Source organism: Dendrobates tinctorius, unplaced genomic scaffold (assembly GCF_039654945.1).
Source record: "Dendrobates tinctorius isolate UK_male_01 unplaced genomic scaffold, ASM3965494v1 ptg000450l, whole genome shotgun sequence".
In the NCBI taxonomy this organism is placed as follows: Eukaryota; Metazoa; Chordata; class Amphibia; order Anura; family Dendrobatidae; genus Dendrobates; species Dendrobates tinctorius.
The window spans coordinates 1,604,474-1,620,510 of record NW_027362112.1 but is presented as its reverse complement, the minus strand read 5'-3'; the positions used below and the strand labels follow the sequence as shown (position 1 = coordinate 1,620,510).

The window sequence follows — 16,037 nt, the reverse complement described above, 5'->3', positions numbered from 1 at the left end:
ACTTCTCTCAGTGACTGCTGGTGATATTCCTTTCTTTGCTTACTGAGGATTTCTGTCTGCTGCCTGATCCTGCATTTTGTCAGCTAAGTGTCATTTGCTAAACCCTTTGCATCTGATTTTGCCTTGCTGTCAGGGGTCAGCTTGCTCCTGCCCTGTATTTTTGTATCTTGTGTTTGCTCAGTCCCCTGCTGTATTAGCCTGTTGCTAGCCGCCAGTTCACACCTGAGTGCTGATATAGTGGGGGCGAGGTTGTGCAAACCTCAGTATTTTTGTACATCAGTCGTGTTGGAATTGTTAGGGTTTTTGGGTGATTGCAGACAGTGTCTTTCCTTTCCTTTCCTGTCTAGTCAGTGTGGGCCCCATCATTTGCTCAGTCTATATTCTGCCTGCGTTTGTGTTTTCATCTTGTCTCACAGACAATAAATGTTGGGGGCTGTCTATTCCTTTGGGGTCTGCTCCGGGGCAGTTTAGATTTCACCTTTCTGTCGTTAGGCTTAGTTAGTCCTCCGGCTGTGACGAGGTGTCTAGGGCAATGTAGGAACGCTCCACGGCTACTGCTAGTTGTGTAGATAGGATCAGGGGTTTGCAATCTGCTGAGCGACCAACCTCTCTGGTGTTCTGGTGGCATAGCCTATTGCGCTCTCCTCCTCGGTGACCCATTCATAACAGGCATGGTGCTGCAGACAGTGGGGGAGAGTTGGGATGGGGCACGGTGCTGCGGACAGTGGGGGAAAGTTGGGATGGGGCACGGTGCTGCGGACAGTGGGGGAGAGTTGGAATGGGGCACGGTGCTGCGGACAGTGTGGGAGAGTTGGGATGGGGCACGGTGATGCGGACCGTGGGGGAGAGTTGGGATGGGGCACGATGCTGCGGACACTGGGGGAGCGTTGGGATGGGGCACGGCGCTGCGGACACTGGGGGAGCGTTGGGATGGGGCACGGCCCTGCGGACTGTGGGGGAGCGTTGGGATGGGGCACGGCGCTGCGGACTGTGAGGGAGCGTTGGGATGGGGCACGGCGCTGTGGACAGTGTTTGGTGCAGTATTATGGGACTGGTCATCCGCTGTTCAGAGGGATTTGTTGCTGCTGGTACTTTGTGCTCGGCCTCTTCAGAGCACTTCTTTCTCTCACGTGTGGCACCAGGGGGGGAAACAGACACCTCCTTTTGGGGATGGATACATCTCCCTGACCTGTAGGACATTTCGGAATACCCATCTATATTCTATAAATGAGTGTGACGAGAACAGCGCCGTCCTCCATAACAAACCTGTCAGGAAAGCCGACAGCTTGACTACTTGCCACAGTGCATATGGCACTTCCCAACTATTCTGTGATGAGGCATGGGGGGCACAGTCTGTGTGTGGGGGTCTCTTTCTAGTCCCTGTCCAGCACTGATTTGCTCCATTACTAGATATGTGGATTTCTGGGCCTGAATGGAAAGCAGAACATTCTCATGTACTGACAGCAAGCGGCGGTCTGGTAAGGAGCTGTAGTTGCAGCAGGAGTCATGTGACGGCGGCAGTTACAGTACAAGTTTGCAGCAGGAGTCATGTGACGGCGGCAGTTACAGTACGAGTTTATTAATACTGGATGGTCACAGTGCAGAGTTACTGTCAGCGCAATTCTCAGTGAAAAAGATGAGCTAGAAAAAGAATAAAAGTGGTGAGGGAAGGAGGCAACAGAAGCGGAAGATCAGCGAGCAGAAGACGCCACATGTTAGAAGACACAGTGTTGGGGGGCTGCCCCTCCCCCATAACTAACATCAAACAGAATGGGGAAAAAGAGGGGATCCGGCACCCCAATACAGGTACACACATACAAACAGACACAGAAATCCAGTGTGTAAGGGGGTCTCTGTACAACGACGTGTTTTACACACACGGGGGCTTCGTAGATAACGGGGCTGACCAGGCTGTCCCCACAAGGGAGGGGGAGGAGAGCATTGTGCTTGCATTCGCCCAACCTTGGTGCTCTCTATCACCAAGGGGCCTCAGGACCCATCCCTCACATAATGCATAGCTGCCGGGAGGCTAAAACACCGTCACATGGGGTTAAAAAAGACAAATGAAAAACCCAGATCCTATTCATTCTTATGGGACTCGCATATTCATCACCTCCCCAGCTACGGAAGAAGGGCTCGTCACTTCCCACTGAGGTCACCGGACTGGTACAATAATGTCACCACCTGCTATCATCCTCCAGCAGAATGGCCGTACCCCCTGGGAGGGAGTACTGCCGCTGCATTATTATTGCCGGGTTATCCTATTGCTAGAGCGAGGGTCTCTGGTGCGGGAGGCTCAGGACTGGGCCTAGACTACAGTGTATAAACAGGGACCGCCTACACAACCCCACTATATCCACTGCTCAGCACCAGCTACTCTTCTCTGGTATCACTGCGGTACATGAGGCCGTGCAGAGGCAAACTCCAGAATGCTTCGTTCATGTGAAAGCCGCTCTGTGATCTCTGTGCTTGAAGTTACAGGCCCAAAGCCTGAGGCTGCACTACTGAGAGTGGCATGGCGTATTCTCACCATGAATGTCAATGTCCACACGGAGACATAAGTCTGCCATCTTCAGGCCAGGAACCATGTGGATGGGAATCTGGAGCCACACAAGGTGCAGCCTCAGGCCTGGAAAGTTTCAGATTTTCAGGATTTCCTGATCTTAATGAGTGAAGGAGCAGTGAGGTCTGCAGCCCTACAATCAGCGGCGCCCCCTGGCCCTGGGCTCACTCTTTCCACTTCTCCTTCCACATCACTTGCCTTTTCCCCACTTTAGACCTGTGTCCACACTCAAGGGTCTCCTCAGTCCCTCGTGTCCGATTCACCACTACTGAACACTTGGGGGTTCACAGTGTTACCGACAGGATGTGAGACCACTCCACGCAAGTATCAGATATGGGACACAGCGGCCTGACCACACTGATCCTGCCACCTGATATGTCACAGATACAAGAACTCACTGGAGGAACCCGAGATCTGTCAAACCTTATAGCATAGATCTCTCAGCAGTGGCAAAATGAATTGGGTTGGAAATCAGCAGATAATACATCAGGATTTAGGAGGATCGCACGACATCTTGCGTGTCGGGAGCTCGATGGATCGCACGACGTCTCGCGAGCTCGATGGATCGCACGACGTGTCTGGAGCTCGATGGATCGCACGACGTCTCGCGAGCTCGATGGATCGCACGACGTGTCTGGAGCTCGATGGATCGCACGACGTCTCGCGAGCTCGATGGATCGCACGACGTGTCGGGAGCTCAATGGATCGCACGACGTGTCGGGAGCTCAATGGATCGCACGACGTGTCTGGAGCTCGATGGATCGCACGACGTCTCGCGAGCTCGATGGATCGCACGACGTGTCGGGAGCTCGATGGATCGCACGACGTGTCGGGAGCTCAATGGATCGCACAATGTCTCGATGGATCGCGCGACGTGGCGGGAGCTCGAAGGATCGCGCGACGTCTCGCGTGTCGGGAGCTCGATGGATCGCACGACGTCTCGCGTGTCGGGAGCTCGATGGATCGCGCGACGTGTCGGGAGCTCGAAGTATCACAACGTCATGGGAGCTCGACGAATTGCACAATGTCTTGTGCCTCGGGAGCTTGGCGGATCACAAGGCATCTCACGTGTCAGGAGATTATTATATTTCATGTGTCCGGACTTTGGCCAATTCAACAATATGTCGTGTGTTTTGAGTTTGGTGGATAACATGCCTCATGCATCGTAGTTCGGTGGATTGCATGTTGTTTCGCGTGTTGTGAGATGAGCAAAGTTGAGGATGACGATAGCACGGTCCGGTCATCTCATCCGGCGTCCCATGAGTAGGATAATGGACTGGACATATCAGGCAGCTCACTGTCTTCCCCTACAGGTCAGTGCCCTCATACAACCATAGACAGAAACCAATAAACATACATCAACGTTCACACCTTAGGACGATCCATGTCCTAACAACTTCCCGCACCAACGAAAAACACCTGCAGTAGCTGCTGTTCATGTGCAAAACTTACTACTCCCCCACTTCTAAATGGGCCCCTGCCTCCATTTCACCTATGCATATATCTCCATCTTGACAGATTGCGTCCCAATGCCCCAGCCCCAAAAACCTAGCTGCACCTCCCTGTGTAGACCGAACAGAAGAAAAATATAGAAGTCACGTCCACCTATTGCAGGCTCAGCGCCTGAGACTGCACTACTGAGACAGCCTCCAAATCACCATCTACATCAAGGTCTAAAAGCGTCCTGGTGTAAACTGCTGCGTGCACACTGGTCAGGAAGCCGTGCAGACATCAGACGTGTCGCAGTGGAGCAGCCTCAGGTCTTGTGCCCATTTTCCTGCTCACTAAAGGGACGTCTTCAAGACTTTCTTCGCAAATTGTCACCAACTCCAAAGATGTGTCCTAAACCTTTGTAGTTATGGAATCCCTGGAGTTTGGTGACAGACCGCCGTCATCTCTCCGCAGCGGTGGAGTTGTATCCGAACATCAGGAGAACTTAGGTTACTGCTACAAGTCACAAGAAGCTGCCTGCAGCTCTCCACCCGGCCAGCGGGTAGCGCTACATTTTTCAATATCGATCTCTGGCCCTGGCTCGGCCAGCAGTGGCTAAAAATATTCTCTGTCTGGTCAGATCTACATCTACGATTCCTTCTGGAGGCAAACAAATCACTAATCTCTGAAAATATATGGCTCTATAGTAAGTGCCCCCTACAGGACATCTGCCGAGCAGGGGGCTGCGCCATTACTGGGGTGACATTTCCATCACAGACCCCTACACACAGTGTCCGTAGTGGAGATGTGCTCATTCCACGTGTGCGGGGGCAGCCCACTATAAGGAAATGTCCCCCGCACTATAACCGTCAGGATACCAGTAAGATTCACACGGGGGTCATAAACTAATGGTGTAAAGTCTACAAATCCTAAGTGCGGTGCCCCCCGTATGGTGCGGGCATTGGGGGCTGCTCCTCACTACACAGCGTGGGCACAGAGGTGGCACAAGGCTTGTTCTGAATGGCACTAGAAGAGAGGCCTCTGTGATCGGTAAAGGCAAGATCCCCGTGAGGTCGGCTATTCCCCCACTACAAGAGGCTGAAAATAGCGGGGTCTTCATCCCCCGAGTCCAGCAAGACTAATTCACCTATCAGGTGAGGGGAAACGGGCCACAGAAACATGGCGGCCGCTCAGCATCCGCAGCAACCAATTGGCACAAATTGTACAGTAAGAAAAATTAGGGCTCCTGGGGGCCACATGTCCTGACCCCGCTGGTCGTCCAGAGTCCTGCAAGCTGCCTGTGTAGTCACATTCATCCCCCCACCGGACCAGTGACGTGGGCACTCGGGCCAGAACCAGACGAGATTGAGCTTGAGGGTCCATCATCAGGGGCCGCAGTCCATCCTCAGCTCCTGGATCACACGGCTGCAATGAAGACTAGCGTCACAGCCGAGATCTGAACCGGAGTCCTGGCCCCTCCATGGTGGCTACACTAAAGTCTGCTGTACCAGCGACGTCTTCATTGCAGCGCTGTGCCCCTCAGTGTAGCAGAGCTGGTGTGAGGGGGGGGTCTTGCCAGCCGCCATAACAGACCGTTGACTTTCCTAATGCTACTGGTGTGTTGGGTCCGCCTTGATGTATGGAATGGTGGAAATGGTTCGCTCAGTCACCAAACCTAACCCTTCTAGCCCCGGACCTACCTGCATAGAAAGGGTTAAGCACCCCATGGTTTCTGGTTGGCTTGTGTCACAGTATGTTTCGCTCCCCTCCCTGGAGCACCAATGCTGTCCACCCTGCAGCGGAGGTCACAGTATCCGGGGGGCAGAGCGGTCGTTAGTCAGGGTTCGGCGTAAGCGCACCCCTCTTCGTATGGACGCCAGCATGTCGCCGGCCGGGGGTTCGGAGCTGCTGCCGCCTCCCGTAGGGGCAGGGATCTGACTCTTGTCTGGAGCTGAAGGGAAAGGGAACTGGCCATCCCCCAGGGCGTGCGCTCCGGCGACCAGCTCCCCGATCTTCTCCACCAGACTGTGTCGATTGGCAGCCAGGAGGCCGCCCCCCATGTCTTCCTCATCCGCTCCGCCACCGCCGTACACAGACATTTCTCCTGCTGCCCCCCAGGCTGCATTGGGGAGACTGAGGCGCTTGGGAGAAGACTTGGCATAGTCGAGGGGGCTTCCATCATCCACCCCCAGGTAGAAAACGCACTCTTCACTTCCGACACGAGAGCGCCCCCCCAGTCCGCCGCCCGGAGAGTCGGGCACAGTGGGTGTTCTTACTGGCACTATAGGGGGGCGACATGGAATGGGTCCGGCGTTGGATAAAGTGCGTCTGACGGTGGGTTTGGTGGAAGGAGTGCGTCGTATGGTGGCCACACCTGGCGTTGAGCCTGATTGCGGGGGAGGGGGTGCAGAGCCAGAGGCAGTCATGGCGGTGGGCAGTCCGGCCGTGGAGGCTGGCCGCTTGGTCTGGAGCATGCGGCGGTAATTCTGCGCTAAGCTGCTGCTCCGGGGAACGGTGGAGGATCGATCGTAGTCCCCAGAGCCGTCGCCTTCGGCATCTCCATTCACCGAGTAACAGTCGTAGTCAGAACCTGTGCGGGGGCAAACAACGGGCGGTCAGGACCCCCTGCAGGGGGCGGCACACGGAGATGACCACTGGATCCAACGAAGTGTTGATAGACTTTGTGCTACACTTCCAACATCTCTGCTTCCTGTCAATGAACACAAACTTTTACATCCAGGGGCTGCAAACTCATCCTGGTCCTGCTCACAGCTGCGGTTTTGTTACACTGTATCCGGACAATCAGTATCAGTGCAGGTCCAGTCTGGACACAGAGCAGTGACCTCCAGCTGTAGCAGGCGAGACCCCGGCACTGACAGCAAGCAGAGATCCTGAAAATGAAGAGAAATGTGGCCAAGCTCTCACTCCCCAATGAGGACGCTGCGCGGGCCTCTGCAGCTCCTGCTTCGGGGGGCTGCTTACCTTGTGAGGGGATTGTGTCCTCGGAGCAGGAGGGGGTGGTCGTCTGGGTGCTGTAGCCGCTGGAATATTGCAGAGAGTCCCGGCTGCTCTTCTGGTGCTCCAGACTAAGACCCCGGGTCAGGACCATGGCCAGGTCACTGGCAGCGGGCGAGACCTCCTCCCCGTGCTGCAATCAGAGGGGGCATGTGACAGGACTGGGTGTACGAAGGGTCCAGGGGGGTGTATGGAGGGTGTACGGAGGGTCCAGGGGGGTGTACGGAGGGTCCAGGGGGGTGTACGGAGGGTCCAGGGGGGTGTACGGAGGGTCCAGGGGGAATGTACAGAGGATCAGGGGGATGAATGGAGTCTGGGGGAATGTACGGAGTGTTCGGGGAGATGTACGGAGGGTTCGGGGGGGTATGTATGGAGTCTGGGGGAGTGTACAGAGGGTCCGGGGGATGTATGAAGGCCCTGGGTATATACAGAGTCTGGGGGGGGGGGGGTTTACGGATTGCTCGGGGAGATGTACGGGGGGTGTACGGAGTCTGGGGGGAATGTATGGAGGGTCCGGGGGGGTGGTGTATGGAGGGTTCGGGGAAATGTATGGGGGGGGGAAATGTACGGAGGGTCTGGGTGGATGTACAAGGGTCTCGGGATTGTACGGAGGGTCCAGGGGGTGTGTATGGAGGGTCCGAGGGGGTATGTACGGAGTCTGGGGGAATGTACAGAGGGTCCGGGGGGCTATAAGGTGTGACTGGGTGTACGGAGGGTCCGGGGGGCTATAAGATGTGACTGGGTGTACGGAGGGTCCGGGGGGCTATAAGGTGTGACTGGGTGTACGGAGGGTCCGGGGGGCTATAAGGTGTGACTGGGTGTACGGAGGGTCCGGGGGGCTATAAGGTGTGACTGGGTGTACGGAGGGTCCGGGGGGCTATAAGGTGTGACTGGGTGTACGGAGGGTCCGGGGGGCTATAAGATGTGACTGGGTGTACGGAGGGTCCGGGGGGCTATAAGGTGTGACTGGGTGTACGGAGGGTCCGGGGGGCTATAAGGTGTGACTGGGTGTACGGAGGGTCCGGGGGGCTATAAGGTGTGACTGGGTGTACGGAGGGTCCGGGGGGCTATAAGGTGTGACTGGGTGTACGGAGGGTCCGGGGGGCTATAAGGTGTGACTGGGTGTACGGAGGGTCCGGGGGGCTATAAGGTGTGACTGGGTGTACGGAGGGTCCGGGGGGCTATAAGATGTGACTGGGTGTACGGAGGGTCCGGGGGGCTATAAGGTGTGACTGGGTGTACGGAGGGTCCGGGGGGCTATAAGGTGTGACTGGGTGTACGGAGGGTCCGGGGGGCTATAAGGTGTGACTGGGTGTACGGAGGGTCCGGGGGGCTATAAGATGTGACTGGGTGTACGGAGGGTCCGGGGGGCTATAAGATGTGACAGGATTTATGGCCGGCAATGATAATCTGCCTCGTGTCTCTTGTGTGATTGGACAAGGTGATGCATTTTCCAATAACCCATAGCAACCAATCCGAGCTCTGCTTTATTCTCCGGAGTCACCAATCCGAGCTGTGCTTTCCTTTTACCTCAGCAGCGTCTCCGTCCTGTCAGGCCTGTGAGGGGGCAGTGTCGCCGTGTGTCCGCCATGTTGTGCGGTGACAGATGTGCGCACGGTCACACACCAGTGATAAACATGAAGTGACGGAGCGGGATCTGTGCTCGAGGACAATATCTGGCGATATGCCCCCAGATCCTACAGGTGACAGACCCACGGCGTGAGAGACGGCGACTGTCAGCAGGAAATGGGACTTCATGGCCCACCCTGTAGTACTAGATATATGGGGGTCCGGTCCAACGCTCTATCAGCATGTTTATAGAGGGTCCGGGGGCATTTGGGGGTACGTTATATGGCTGTATTTATAGAGGGTCCGGGGGCATTTGGGGGTATGTTATATTGCTGTGTTTATAGAGGGTCCAGGGGCATTTGGGGGTACGTTATATGGCTGTATTTATAGAGGGTCCGGGGGCATTTGGGGGTATGTTATATTGCTGTGTTTATAGAGGGTCTGGGGGCATTTGGGGGTACGTTATATGGCTGTGTTTATAGAGGGTCCGGGGGTATTTGGTGGTACGTTATATGGCTGTGTTTATAGAGGGTCCGGGGGCATTTGGGGGTACGTTATATGGCTGTATTTATAGAGGGTCCGGGGGCATTTGGGGGTACGTTATATTGCTGTGTTTATAGAGGGTCCGGGGGCATTTGGGGGTACGTTATATGGCTGTATTTATAGAGGGTCCGGGGGCATTTGGGGGTACGTTATATTGCTGTGTTTATAGAGGGTCCGGGGGCATTTGGGGGTACGTTATATGGCTGTATTTATAGAGGGTCCGGGGGCATTTGGGGGTACGTTATATTGCTGTATTTATAGAGGGTCCGGGGGTATTTGGGGGTACGTTATATGGCTGTATTTATAGAGGGTCCGGGGGCATTTGGGGGTACGTTATATTGCTGTGTTTATAGAGGGTCCGGGGGCATTTGGGGGTACGTTATATGGCTGTATTTATAGAGGGTCCGGGGGCATTTGGGGGTACGTTATATTGCTGTATTTATAGAGGGTCCGGGGGTATTTGGGGGTACGTTATATGGCTGTATTTATAGAGGGTCCGGGGGCATTTGGGGGTACGTTATATTGCTGTGTTTATAGAGGGTCCGGGGGCATTTGCGGGTACGTTATATTGCTGTGTTTATAGAGGGTCCGGGGGCATTTGGGGGTACGTTATATGGCTGTATTTATAGAGGGTCCGGGGGCATTTGGGGGTACGTTATATGGCTGTATTTATAGAGGGTCCGGGGGCATTTGGGGGTACGTTATATTGCTGTATTTATAGAGGGTCCGGGGGTATTTGGGGGTACGTTATATGGCTGTATTTATAGAGGGTCCGGGGGCATTTGGGGGTACGTTATATGGCTGTGTTTATAGAGGGTCCGGGGGCATTTGGGGGTACGTTATATGGCTGTGTTTATAGAGGGTCCGGGGGTATTTGGGGGTACGTTATATGGCTGTATTTATAGAGGGTCCGGGGGCATTTGGGGGTACGTTATATTGCTGTATTTATAGAGGGTCCGGGGGTATTTGGGGGTACGTTATATGGCTGTATTTATAGAGGGTCCGGGGGTATTTGGGGGTACGTTATATGGCTGTGTTTATAGAGGGTCCTGGGGCATTTGGGGGTACGTTATATTGCTGTATTTATAGAGGGTCCGGGGGCATTTGGGGGTACGTTATATGGCTGTATTTATAGAGGGTCCAGGGGCATTTGGGGGTACGTTATATGGCTGTATTTATAGAGGGTCCAGGGGCATTTGGGGGTACGTTATATTGCTGTATTTATAGAGGGTCCGGGGGTATTTGGGGGTACGTTATATGGCTGTGTTTATAGAGGGTCCGGGGGCATTTGGGGGTACGTTATATGGCTGTATTTATAGAGGGTCCGGGGGCATTTGGGGGTACGTTATATGGCTGTATTTATAGAGGGTCCGGGGGCATTTGGGGGTACGTTATATGGCTGTATTTATAGAGGGTCCGGGGGCATTTGGGGGTACGTTATATGGCTGTATTTATAGAGGGTCCGGGGGCATTTGGGGGTACGTTATATTGCTGTATTTATAGAGGGTCCGGGGGTATTTGGGGGTACGTTATATGGCTGTGTTTATAGAGGGTCCGGGGGCATTTGGGGGTACGTTATATGGCTGTATTTATAGAGGGTCCGGGGGCATTTGGGGGTACGTTATATGGCTGTATTTATAGAGGGTCCGGGGGCATTTGGGGGTACGTTATATTGCTGTATTTATAGAGGGTCCGGGGGTATTTGGGGGTACGTTATATGGCTGTGTTTATAGAGGGTCCGGGGGCATTTGGGGGTACGTTATATTGCTGTATTTATAGAGGGTCCGGGGGCATTTGGGGGTACGTTATATGGCTGTGTTTATAGAGGGTCCGGGGGCATTTGGGGGTACGTTATATGGCTGTATTTATAGAGGGTCCGGGGGCATTTGGGGGTACGTTATATGGCTGTATTTATAGAGGGTCCGGGGGCATTTGGGGGTACGTTATATGGCTGTGTTTATAGAGGGTCCGGGGGTATTTGGGGGTACGTTATATGGCTGTGTTTATAGAGGGTCCAGGGGCATTTGGGGGTACGTTATATGGCTGTATTTATAGAGGGTCCGGGGCATTTGCGGGTATGTTATATTGCTGTGTTTATAGAGGGTCCGGGGGCATTTGGGGGTACGTTATATGGCTGTATTTATAGAGGGTCCGGGGGCATTTGGGGGTACGTTATATGGCTGTATTTATAGAGGGTCCGGGGGCATTTGGGGGTACGTTATATTGCTGTATTTATAGAGGGTCCGGGGGTATTTGGGGGTACGTTATATGGCTGTATTTATAGAGGGTCCGGGGGCATTTGGGGGTACGTTATATGGCTGTGTTTATAGAGGGTCCGGGGGCATTTGGGGGTACGTTATATGGCTGTGTTTATAGAGGGTCCGGGGGTATTTGGGGGTACGTTATATGGCTGTATTTATAGAGGGTCCGGGGGCATTTGGGGGTACGTTATATTGCTGTATTTATAGAGGGTCCGGGGGTATTTGGGGGTACGTTATATGGCTGTATTTATAGAGGGTCCGGGGGTATTTGGGGGTACGTTATATGGCTGTGTTTATAGAGGGTCCTGGGGCATTTGGGGGTACGTTATATTGCTGTATTTATAGAGGGTCCGGGGGCATTTGGGGGTACGTTATATGGCTGTATTTATAGAGGGTCCAGGGGCATTTGGGGGTACGTTATATGGCTGTATTTATAGAGGGTCCGGGGGCATTTGGGGGTACGTTATATTGCTGTATTTATAGAGGGTCCGGGGGCATTTGGGGGTATGTTATATTGCTGTATTTATAGAGGGTCCGGGGGCATTTGGGGGTACGTTATATTGCTGTATTTATAGAGGGTCCGGGGGCATTTGGGGGTATGTTATATTGCTGTATTTATAGAGGGTCCGGGGGCATTTGGGGGTATGTTATATTGCTGTATTTATAGAGGGTCCGGGGGCATTTGGGGGTACGTTATATTGCTGTATCAATAGAGGGTCCTGGGGCATTTGGGGGTACGTTATATTGCTGTATTTATAGAGGGTCCGGGGGCATTTGGGGGTACGTTATATGGCTGTATTTATAGAGGGTCCGGGGGCATTTGGGGGTACGTTATATGGCTGTATTTATAGAGGGTCCGGGGGCATTTGGGGGTACGTTATATTGCTGTATTTATAGAGGGTCCGGGGGTATTTGGGGGTACGTTATATGGCTGTATTTATAGAGGGTCCGGGGGCATTTGGGGGTACGTTATATGGCTGTATTTATAGAGGGTCCGGGGGCATTTGGGGGTACGTTATATGGCTGTGTTTATAGAGGGTCCGGGGGCATTTGGGGGTACGTTATATGGCTGTGTTTATAGAGGGTCCGGGGGTATTTGGGGGTACGTTATATGGCTGTATTTATAGAGGGTCCGGGGGCATTTGGGGGTACGTTATATTGCTGTATTTATAGAGGGTCCGGGGGTATTTGGGGGTACGTTATATGGCTGTATTTATAGAGGGTCCGGGGGTATTTGGGGGTACGTTATATGGCTGTGTTTATAGAGGGTCCTGGGGCATTTGGGGGTACGTTATATTGCTGTATTTATAGAGGGTCCGGGGGCATTTGGGGGTACGTTATATGGCTGTATTTATAGAGGGTCCAGGGGCATTTGGGGGTACGTTATATGGCTGTATTTATAGAGGGTCCGGGGGAATTTGGGGGTACGTTATATTGCTGTATTTATAGAGGGTCCGGGGGCATTTGGGGGTACGTTATATTGCTGTATTTATAGAGGGTCCGGGGGCATTTGGGGGTATGTTATATTGCTGTATTTATAGAGGGTCCGGGGGCATTTGGGGGTATGTTATATTGCTGTATTTATAGAGGGTCCGGGGGCATTTGGGGGTACGTTATATTGCTGTATTTATAGAGGGTCCGGGGGCATTTGGGGGTATGTTATATGGCTGTGTTTATAGAGGGTCCAGGGGCATTTGGGGGTACGTTATATGGCTGTGTTTATAGAGGGTCCGGGGGCATTTGGGGGTACGTTATATTGCTGTGTTTATAGAGGGTCCTGGGGCATTTGGGGGTACGTTATATGGCTGTGTTTATAGAGGGTCCGGGGGTATTTGGGGGTACGTTATATTGCTGTATTTATAGAGGGTCCGGGGGCATCTGGGGGTACGTTATATGGCTGTGTTTATAGAGGGTCCGGGGGTATGTTATATGGCTGTATTTATAGAGGGTCCGGGGGTATTTGGGAGTACGTTATATGGCTGTATTTATAGAGGGTCCGGGGGCATTTGGGGGTACGTTATATTGCTGTGTTTATAGAGGGTGCGGGGGCATTTGGGGGTACGTTATATGGCTGTATTTATAGAGGGTCCGGGGGCATTTGGGGGTACGTTATATGGCTGTGTTTATAGAGGGTCCAGGGGCATTTGGGGGTACGTTATATGGCTGTATTTATTAGAGGGTCCGGGGGCATTTGGGGGTACGTTATATTGCTGTGTTTATAGAGGGTCCGGGGGCATTTGGGGGTACGTTATATGGCTGTATTTATAGAGGGTCCGGGGGCATTTGGGGGTACGTTATATTGCTGTATTTATAGAGGGTCCGGGGGCATTTGGGGGTACGTTATATGGCTGTGTTTATAGAGGGTCCGGGGGCATTTGGGGGTACGTTATATTGCTGTATTTATAGAGGGTCCGAGGGCATTTGGGGGTACGTTATATGGCTGTGTTTATAGAGGGTCCAGGGGCATTTGGGGGTACGTTATATGGCTGTGTTTATAGAGGGTCCGGGGGCATTTGGGGGTACGTTATATGGCTGTGTTTATAGAGGGTCCGGGGGCATTTGGGGGTACGTTATATTGCTGTGTTTATAGAGGGTCCGGGGGCATTTGGGGGTACGTTATATTGCTGTATTTATAGAGGGTCCGGGGGCATTTGGGGGTACGTTATATTGCTGTATTTATAGAGGGTCCGAGGGCATTTGGGGGTACGTTATATGGCTGTGTTTATAGAGGGTCCAGGGGCATTTGGGGGTACGTTATATGGCTGTGTTTATAGAGGGTCCGGGGGCATTTGGGGGTACGTTATATGGCTGTGTTTATAGAGGGTCCGGGGGTATTTGGGGGTACGTTATATTGCTGTATTTATAGAGGGTCCGGGGGCATCTGGGGGTACGTTATATGGCTGTGTTTATAGAGGGTCCGGGGGCATTTGGGGGTATGTTATATTGCTGTGTTTATAGAGGGTCCGGGGGTATTTGGGGGTATGTTATATGGCTGTATTTATAGAGGGTCCGGGGGTATTTGGGGGTACGTTATATTGCTGTATTTATAGAGGGTCCGGGGGCATTTGGGGGTACGTTATATTGCTGTGTTTATAGAGGGTCCGGGGGCATTTGGGGGTACGTTATATTGCTGTATTTATAGAGGGTCCGGGGGTATTTGGGGGTACGTTATATTGCTGTATTTATAGAGGGTCCGGGGGCATTTGGGGGTATGTTATATTGCTGTATTTATAGAGGTTCCGGGGGCATTTGGGGGTACGTTATATTGCTGTGTTTATAGAGGGTCCGGGGGCATTTGGGGGTACGTTATATTGCTGTATTTATAGAGGGTCCGGGGGCATTTGGGGGTACGTTATATTGCTGTATTTATAGAGGGTCCGGGGGCATTTGGGGGTATGTTATATTGCTGTGTTTATAGAGGGTCCGGGGGCATTTGGGGGTATGTTATATTGCTGTATTAATAGAAGGTCCTGGGGCATTTGGGGGTACGTTATATTGCTGTATCAATAGCGGGTCCGGGGGCATTTGGGGGTATGTTATATTGCTGTGTTTATAGAGGGCCCTGGGGGCATTTGGGGGTACGTTATATGGCTGTGTTTATAGAGGGTCCGGGGGGATTTGGGGGTATGTAATATTGCTGTATTAATAGAAGGTCCTGGGGCATTTGGGGGTACGTTATATTGCTGTATCAATAGCGGGTCCGGGGGCATTTGGGGGTACGTTATATTGCTGTATCAATAGAGGGTCCTGGGGCATTTGGGGGTACGTTATATTGCTGTATTAATAGAGGGTCCTGGGGCATTTGGGGGTACGTTATATTGCTGTGTTTATAGAGGGTTGGGGGGGCATTTGGTGGTAAGTTATATTGCTGTATTTATAGAGGGTCCGGAGGCATTTGGGGGTACGTTATATTGCTGTATTAATAGAGGGTCCTGGGGCATTTGGGGGTAAGTTATATTGCTGTGTTTATAGAGGGTCCGGGGGCATTTGGTGGTAAGTTATATTGCTGTGTTTATAGAGGGTCCGGGGGCATTTGGTGGTAAGTTATATTGCTGTATTTATAGAGGGTCCGGGGGCATTTGGTGGTAAGTTATATTGCTGTGTTTATAGAGGGTCCGGGGGCATTTGGGGGTACGTTATATTGCTGTGTTTATAGAGGGTCCGGGGGCATTTGGTGGTAAGTTATATTGCTGTATTTATAGAGGGTCCGGGGGCATTTGGTGGTAAGTTATATTGCTGTGTTTATAGAGGGTCCGGGGGCATTTGGGGGTACGTTATATTGCTGTGTTTATAGAGGGTCGGGGGGGCATTTGGTGGTAAGTTATATTGCTGTGTTTATAGAGGGTCCGGGGGCATTTGGGGGTAAGTTATATTGCTGTGTTTATAGAGGGTCCGGGGGCATTTGGTGGTAAGTTGACTACAGATGACTACCCATTCCTGCTACTACATGTGGGGACAAATGACACTGCAAGAAACGACCTGGAAACCATCTGCAGAGACTTTGAAGACTTAGGCAAGAAAGTGAAAGAACTGGGAGCGCAGGTGGTCTTCTCTTCCATCCTCCCAGTGGATGGCCATGGAACAAGGAGGTGGAATAAGATTCTGCAGGTGAACAACTGGCTACGTCGATGGTGCCGTCAGCAACGATTTGGATT

General features: G+C 52.6%; 1 protein-coding gene across 7 annotated transcripts in view; it reads right to left on the bottom strand.

Moving 5' to 3' along the window:
• Nucleotides 1-1,558: 1,558 nt before the first annotated feature.
• MTSS2 (MTSS I-BAR domain containing 2) overlaps nucleotides 1,559-16,037 on the bottom strand; it is a 135,390-nt gene continuing 120,911 nt past the window's right edge. For all 7 annotated transcript variants that reach the window (XM_073564361.1, XM_073564363.1, XM_073564362.1 and 4 more), the window contains 2 exons: nucleotides 6,977-7,142; nucleotides 1,559-6,584 (listed from right to left, as the gene is read on the bottom strand). In XM_073564361.1, coding sequence (XP_073420462.1) covers nucleotides 5,800-6,584; nucleotides 6,977-7,142 — 951 coding nt within the window. In that variant the 3' untranslated portion in view covers nucleotides 1,559-5,799. The remainder of the gene's footprint in view (nucleotides 6,585-6,976; nucleotides 7,143-16,037) is intronic.